At 53.3% G+C, this 7,600-nt stretch overlaps 1 protein-coding gene across 1 annotated transcript in view; it reads left to right on the top strand.

The window, feature by feature from the left end:
- Window positions 1-3,900: 3,900 nt before the first annotated feature.
- LOC306944845 (maestro heat-like repeat-containing protein family member 2B) overlaps window positions 3,901-7,600 on the top strand; it is a gene marked incomplete at both ends in the record, with an annotated part of 36,453 nt that continues 32,753 nt past the window's right edge. The window contains 11 exons of the mRNA XM_079533468.1: window positions 3,901-3,925; window positions 4,212-4,333; window positions 4,473-4,595; window positions 4,731-4,896; window positions 5,051-5,149; window positions 5,283-5,434; window positions 5,794-5,937; window positions 6,496-6,588; window positions 6,872-6,941; window positions 7,057-7,170; window positions 7,273-7,346. Coding sequence (XP_079389594.1) covers window positions 3,901-3,925; window positions 4,212-4,333; window positions 4,473-4,595; window positions 4,731-4,896; window positions 5,051-5,149; window positions 5,283-5,434; window positions 5,794-5,937; window positions 6,496-6,588; window positions 6,872-6,941; window positions 7,057-7,170; window positions 7,273-7,346 — 1,182 coding nt within the window. The remainder of the gene's footprint in view (window positions 3,926-4,211; window positions 4,334-4,472; window positions 4,596-4,730; window positions 4,897-5,050; window positions 5,150-5,282; window positions 5,435-5,793; window positions 5,938-6,495; window positions 6,589-6,871; window positions 6,942-7,056; window positions 7,171-7,272; window positions 7,347-7,600) is intronic.

Here is a 7,600-nt window from a genome sequence, read left to right as displayed (position 1 = left end):
CAGATGTAACTAACGCAGCTTGACCATTAGAGGAACCATCAGTAAAAACAGTTAATGCTGCCGACATTGGTTGGCATTTAACAACAGTTGGGAAAGTAATTAAATGGTAAGCGGCAAACTGAGTATTTTGTCCTTTGGATAATCATTGGAAATTTCTCCTGTATATCCTGCAAGAGCTAGAGTAAATTCATCAAGTACATTTAAGAGCCAAGTGATTTGATCAGATTGATAGGGTAATATAATTGTATTAGGTTCTTTCCCTAAATATGTAACACTAAGCCGACGACCTGTTTGAATGCGTTCAGCTATTAATATAGGATGTGAGCGTAAGGTACCAGAATGAGCGTGTCGTCCATGAATCCAATGTGAAACACCATTTTGATATAATACTCCCATGGGGGTTAAAGGTGTAGGAGGTGTTATTAATTGCCCTGGTTCGGTAATAGAGGCATAAGTAACTTGTGCTGTTTCAATTGCTTGTTCAACTTTCCTCAAGGCTTCTGCTGCCAATGTAGTTAACTGTCGTGGGGAAGTTGGGTCTGGGTCTCCTTCAAGTATCTGAAACAGCCATCCGTAAAAGATACTCTCCTCCTGTAAGTACTGCTTTTGCTATGCTACGCCAATCTGCAGGGGGAAGTACGTTAGAGGCTACTGTCTCTAGTACTGCAGCAGTGAACGGAGCTGTTGGTCCGTATTGCGAACTAGCAGCTTTAAGTTCTTTTTACTGTTTAAAAGGAATCGGTTCATAACCGTTCAAAATACCCCCATTTGCAAGCTGGCGCTGTGTCACCGGGTATGCCTGGGATGGGGGACACTGATCAAGAAATGAATTCATTGTTTCGCCTGCTCGTCTAGCATCTCTCAATGCTAATTGCATGGGAGACTGTTGCGTGAGTAACGTATCTACTCCTGGCAGGGGGGGCATTCGACCTGGTCTAAAGGCAGGCAGAATGACCGGAGGATTGGACACATTATCAGTCGCTGTTAGCGTCTGAACTGCAGCATCAGCAATTTGCAGTGCTGGGAAAGCAGCTGTTAATTCCTTACGTATTTCAACACCTTCTCTTTCTAATTCTCCCCAGTCATCAGGACCTAGCGTGTCTGGAACTGCGTTATCATCAGGAGGTCGACAAGGTGGCAATTCGCCTGCTGATTTACTAACCCTCGGTTGTTCATACCTCGGAGGGAATGAAGGGGGTGCCGGAGGCATAGATGAAGGGATATGATCTAAAGATTTTGAACGTGGCAGGGTAGGATATAGCTTATCAGTAGAACGAGTAATCCGCTGCCATTTCTCATCCCCTGTGTCTCCTCTGAGACATTCTTTTATTAAGGTCCAAAGCGTAAAGGTATCGATGGGGACTTTCGCAGCACCATGCACAGCGTAATAGCCTTGGAGTCTTTCACCTACTTTGTTCCAAGTTTCAATATTAATTGTCCCGTCCCTGGGAAACCAAGGACAAACTTCCCCTATGAAATCTAAAAAACGACTAATCTGCGCCCGAGTTACCCTTATCCCTCGAGCAACTAACAAAGACTTTAACATTGCTGCAAAAACACCTCTTTCTGTACTTGCAGCGTGACCCATTTCTATTTCTTGAACGATCTGTCCAATTCCCTAGTCCTTGCCTCCCAAAATCAACTTACCAACCGCGGCTCGTAGGAGGAAGCGACGCCTTTTGTCGTTTGGAGTCCGAGATTCCCGGGTTTTGGCACCAAATGACGGAGACCAGCTCAAGACGCCTGGGACAGACGGGCTTAGGCTCTGGTGGCACAAAAGCAATGTTTATTGAAGGCTCATTCTTTTTATAGACTGGATACACTACAAGATCGTAGATAATTAGCAAGTGTGAAACCAAGCACAAAGCAGAGGCTTGTGTGCGAGCAGCTGTTCTTGTACTCCCTTATCCTAGTTTCCAGTGTTCTGCTTACCGAAACCGAAGTTCTTTCTTCCTTTGCCAATCAGTCACTGTTGTTTTTGCTAGAAGTATCCATCCCTTTCAGGGTCACTGTTGTTTTTGCTAGAAGTATCCATCCCTTTCAGGATGAAACACTGTAACACGTGACTGACCCTTTCAGGCCAGTCACGTAGTCCGCACAACAACAGTTCCCTCCATTCCACCCTCTTTTTATCTTTTTAAGTTAAGGGTGGTGGTGGCTTGTGTTTCATTTGTTCTAGCTTGACCCTTTCAATTTCTGTTTTTATTGCCTGTAATTGATGAATTACTGTTCGCAAAACACAGGGGACCAGGACAAGTCCTACTAGCAAAAGCACGATCATAAAGCATACTCCATAAAATCCTTTTTGAAAAGACGAGAAAGAGGGAAATGTAGCCTTCAGTGTTTGTACGAAATCTTGTGCTCGGGTTGCTAGGGTTGTATCAAGTTTGTGGGCGTTCATTATGTCTTGTATATGTTGCTGAAATTCCTTTAAATCGGGAGAGGTGTTTGCATTATCCCAAATTCCTTGTAAATGACTTTGAATCTTGTACCAGGGAAATTGTTGTTTTTGTTTTTGTTTTTGTTGTACCAGGGAAAACTGTTGTTTTTGCTAGAAGTATCCATCCCTTTCAGGATGAAACACTGTAACACGTGACTGACCCTTTCAGGGCAGTCACCAAGTCCGCACAACAACAGTTACCCTTCAAGGCCACAGGCAGAGCTGTCAGCTGCTGCAGCTGGGCTGGAAATCTGCTCCTGCTGGTGCTCGCCATAGGGAATTAGGCCAAGGGAACAGCACTGGGAGGTCAGTCTCCAAATCCAGTGTTTAAAGGGAGCTTTTCTTACACTCATTTTCACACATGCCTATTTGTGTGCCTTCATGCCATTGCAGAGCTCACCTGGCTGCATTTCCACATGCAAAGAATTGGTATGCGTGTTTTCGGTGCTTGTGTATGCACGTGCATACATACACACTGACGGGAGGAGAGGCGTTGCATTAAGCTGACTGCATCTACGTTTGAAGCAGATTTGATAATGACCCTAAATATGGACCCAAGTGTTTCTTCTGCTGCTAACTGACCTAATGGATTTCATATTTGTATTTGCGGTATTTGTCACCACAAAATGCCAAGGAATCCTCAAGTTTGATAATGCCCCTCTCCTTACTCACTCAGCTGCAGCCCCTTACACAATACTTTGTCTGTCTGATTTACACAGAATTCCTGACAGGACCAACGTACACCCTGTGTATTCACAGTTTCACTAAATGTCAGGGATTGGGAGGGAACTTGAAAGATCATCCAGTCCAATCCCCCTGCCTTAGCAGGAACACCTAGATTAGGTCAGGCACGAATGTGTCCAGGCAGGTTCTGAACGTCTCCAGAGAGGGAGACCCCACAGCCTCTCTGGGCAGCCCGTTCCGCTGTTCTGCTACATTCACCATAAAGAAGTTTTTTTTTCTCGTATGAATGTATTCATTTTTGATCAGATGCGGTGGAGTCTCCTTAACATCTCTGACACGTGCCCCCAGTAGACAGCCAAGCTCTCTGGAGAGGTTGTCTGGGCAGCAGATGGGGGCCTCAGTGCCTCCCGGCATGGAGTCCCCAGTCACTAAGACAACGCCGGGCAACGGTGCCCAGCAGCTGCTCCCTGGCAGGGGCTCTCCATCACCCGCTGAGGTCATTCCCTGCGTCAGCATGGAACCGGAACCCCAGAGCCGATTGCGTCACACAAACGTGCTGTGTTTGAGAGCCTGCAGGGTTGCCCTGGGGACCTGTGTGGTCCCCAGCCCGGGCTGTGTCACTCATTCTCTGTGAGGCAACACTGCAGTGTGGTGTCACAGTGGCTGCCTCATACACCCTTGTGGAGCGGTGGGAGCGGTGGCTCAGTCCGCTTGTGGGACCCGCAGGAAGTGGAACCAGAGAGAGCTTTGCGTCTATCTGGAGGCATCCTGCTATCATGGAGAGGCTGAGAGCCCTTCGAGGTGAGTCCCTCCACCTCTCCGGACCCCGTGACGCTGCCCGAGCACACGTGTGCCTCCAGTGTGTGTTTAGGACGTGCCAGCAGCACTGTCCTTGCTCTGCCGAGTGCAGCTGCTCACCGTGGTTTCCCCAGGACCCCAGCAAGGGGAAAGCTCCCTCCCCTGCCCCCACCAACCACACGCAGCCTCGCGCTGTGGAGCTGGAGGAGCGTTCCTCCCACAGCTGGCCGGATGCTAGGCCCTGGCTCCAAGCAACACCTGCAGCAGCTGCTCTGCTCTTTCCTTCCAGGTCTCTTTGCTTGTGTGGGCTGCGTGCCCAGGCGTACGCTTCGCAGGGAGAGAAGCAGGGTGTCAAGCCCTGTCCCTACCTGCGCCGCGACCTTACTGCTTCAGCGCCTGCAAGATCGGGAGGTGAGCTGGGGACATCCAACCACCAACCCTTGCCCTCCTGGCCCGGGGCCACGGTGCCGTGGGTGCCAGGCCCGGCAGCACATCCACAGAGCGATGGGTGGCAGCGGGCAAAGCGAGCGTGACTGATCCTTGTCCCCAGGGTGACCGAGCGCAGGCGTACTGTGAGCTGGAGAGCGCCCTGTGCCAAGACAGCAGCCGCCCGCCGTGCGGAGTGGTGAACCGGCTGCTGGCAGAGGTGTCCCGGGACCTGACGGCAGCCCAGGTGAGGGCTCACTCCCAAAGGCAAAGGGAACCGCCTGCCCACGCTGGTGTTCTGCTGGCGCATGGTGGTGCCTTAGCTCTTCCAAGGGCCTCAGGCAGTCTCCTGGGCCGCGTGTCACCAGTGACTCTCTTCCAGGGCGTGACCAGCAATGTCAAGACAGCTGCCAGCAATGTCCTGGTGGCTCTGGCTCGGACGCACTTCACCTTGGTGATGGCTGAGCTCCAGAGCCACCTGAAGGCCACGGGGGACATGTGCAAGGAGTTGGTGCTCATCACCCTGAGCAAACTCTTCAGCACCTATGGTAGAGTACCCTCAACCTCCTGACATCTAGAACAACCGGGAAAGGGGTCTCTGCCCTCTGAGTGTGATCTGCACTGAGCTGGGGGCCGCAGGGCTGCTGTCCACCTACCTTGCTGCCGGGGCTCTGACTGTGGCCCTCTCCTTCCTTTCCGCAGCTCCACAGTGCATCCCCTTTGTGTGGCTGATGCTGGCAGGCCTGCGCAGTGTGGTGGGCCAGGTGAAGAGTGGCCAGGTCCTGCGCATCGCTTGTGCTGGTGAGTGCCGGCCCCAGAGCAGCCCTGCTGCAGACTCTCACAGGCTCCGTTTTCTCTCACTCTCTTAAACAAACAAACAAACAAACAAACAAATAAATATTGTTTTTTAATTATTTTTATTTTGTTTTTTCAGTTTTGAAACAGTGGCTGGATGGAGTCAAGAATTACTTGTCCTCCGGAATGCAATGCCCCTGGACTGCCATGGAGAAAGAGCAGAGCTATGAGAACCTTCACGAGCTGCTCTTCTCTGTGGTGTGGAACTGGCAAGACTGCCAGGAGGAAAAGGTGAGCCCTGCTGCATTCCCAGCCCAGGATGGCAGCAGGGGCACCCATGTCGGCAGCTCTGTCTGTGCCCGGTGGGCTGAGAGCTGATGGGTGATGAGAGGGAGTGGGCTGGCTCTGCAAAGGGCCCTGAAGTGGCTCTGTGCCAGGGAGCAGCTGCATGTCACAGCACTGTGGCAGGAGGAGCTGGGGATGAGGGTATGGGGAAAAGCTGCCTGCCCTCCAGAGCAAGCCCATCTCCTGCCGGGCGTGGGGGTGTGGGGGTGTGGGGGTGTGGGGAAGGGGAAGGGAAAGGGAAAGCCCTCTGCGTAGGAAGGGCAGACCTTCAGTCTTTGATGCCGGGCCTCTGCCATCCTCTCCAGGACAAACAGGCCGTCCTTGGGGCTGTGGCTGCCATGTTGGAGGTTCTCCTGCAAGAGGAGCAGCACCAAGAGCAGGTCTGGGAGCAGCTCCTCTGGCTCGTTCACCCGTGTCAGGAGATCCAAGACACCTGCAGGGTGGCCAAGGTGAGAGACATTGCGCAGGGCTCAGGGTAGACGTGGGGCCCGTGCAAATGCCACCAGGGGTCAGGGGGATGCAGGGAGGAGGTGGGGAGCCCTTGGAGAAAGAAGGAATGGGTGTTCAAGGGAGCTCTGAGGCTTCCTGAGCTCTTTAGTCAGAGAAGGAACAACCCGGACAGGAGCCAGGAGGGAACCAAGAATCACTGGGGCTCATCTCCTGGGGATGGGGATGGGATCTCGTGGGGCTTCACCACCACTGTGGGGCTCTGAGTGCCTGAGGAGCTCTATGCTAACAATTGGGAGGACCACATCCAGTTGCATCTGATGGGGGAGAAGTGGGCTGCTGGGTGGGCAATGCCTGCAAATGATGCCCAAACACGGCATGCTCGATTGAGAGCAGAGAGACTCTCTTGGTGCCGCTGGGAGGTGGGGGATAAACAAGAACGCCTGTGCAGGAGCTTCTCCCTGCAGAGAAACAGTTGGGAATTGGGAAACAGTTTCTCCACTCCTGGCTGGTGGCTAGATGTGGCTTCATCCCTTTCTTCCTCTCCCGCTCTCTTGCAGAGCCTCACTATCTTCCTGGAGGCCTTAGGGGGCATTGAGTCTGCAATCCCAGGGGACAAGTTTCTGGACGTCACCACGGCCGTGTTTTACCAGGTAAGGGGAGCCTATCCTTGCGCCCACAGCAGTTTCCCTTGTGGCTAAGTCGACTGCAAAGCTGCGAGCCCCGGAATAAGGAGGCTCAGCCTTAGCTCCTGCATGCTCAAGGCTGTTCCAGAGCCATGCATGTACTCTCGGGGATGCTGCGGGGTGGGCTGGGCTGGGTTTTGTCTGCCTGTCCTCTTCCCGAGAGTGCCCAGGGAGACGAGAGCGGGCAGCACAGTGTCTTTTCCGTCCTCAGTGCTGATGTGATTGTATCAAATGGACCTTGTTCCCACAGCTCTATGACGACAGCAAGCAGCACAGCGAGGCTGATCGTGCACAGCTGACCCACTGCATCATGCTGCAGGGTAAGGAGAGGGGCTTGGGCGATGCTTGGCGCTGCCCTGGCCAAAACCTCTCTCACAAAGCTCAGGAATGGGCGTGAGGTTCTTGCTAACATAGCGTGGGATTTCCTCCCTGCAGCCCGGATCTGCCCAGAGGAAACCATCCTGTTTCTGCAGTCGCAGCTGGGCGATGACTGGGAGCCTGGATGCGTGGCAGCCCTGGGTCTGCTGGGTGCTCTGGCTCGCTCTGATGGTCAGTACCACGGGTTGGTCAGTACCACGCCTTGGGACTGCCAGGGCTCCCTTCTGCCATCTGCGCTGTGGCTCCGCTCATGCTTCTGTGCATCTCTTGCAGAGCCCATGATGACGGAGATGCTGCCCCAGGTCGTCGAGGCTGTGCAGCGTCTGTGCAGCGACCCCAGCATCCGGGTGAGCTGGTTTGGGAAAAGAAAGCGCTGTCGGGGTGGTGATGCTGCTGCCAGCACGGGCAGGGCTGGGGTGACTAGAGAGGTGCTGGGCCATTGACCAGGCGGTCACGATGGCTCCTGTGGGGAGAGCAGGCAGAGTGGAGCGGGCGGGTCCCTGTGCTGTGCATGGAAAGTGCACAGCCTGGTGCTAAGGCCTGGCCCTCACCTCAGTAGCTAAAGCCTCTCCACTGCTCTTGCTGTCTCTGCTCATGCCCA

Source organism: Tetrao urogallus (genome assembly GCF_951394365.1).
Source record: "Tetrao urogallus genome assembly, chromosome: 1".
Taxonomy (NCBI): Eukaryota; Metazoa; Chordata; class Aves; order Galliformes; family Phasianidae; genus Tetrao; species Tetrao urogallus.
This window is presented reverse-complemented; position numbering and strand designations above follow the sequence as displayed.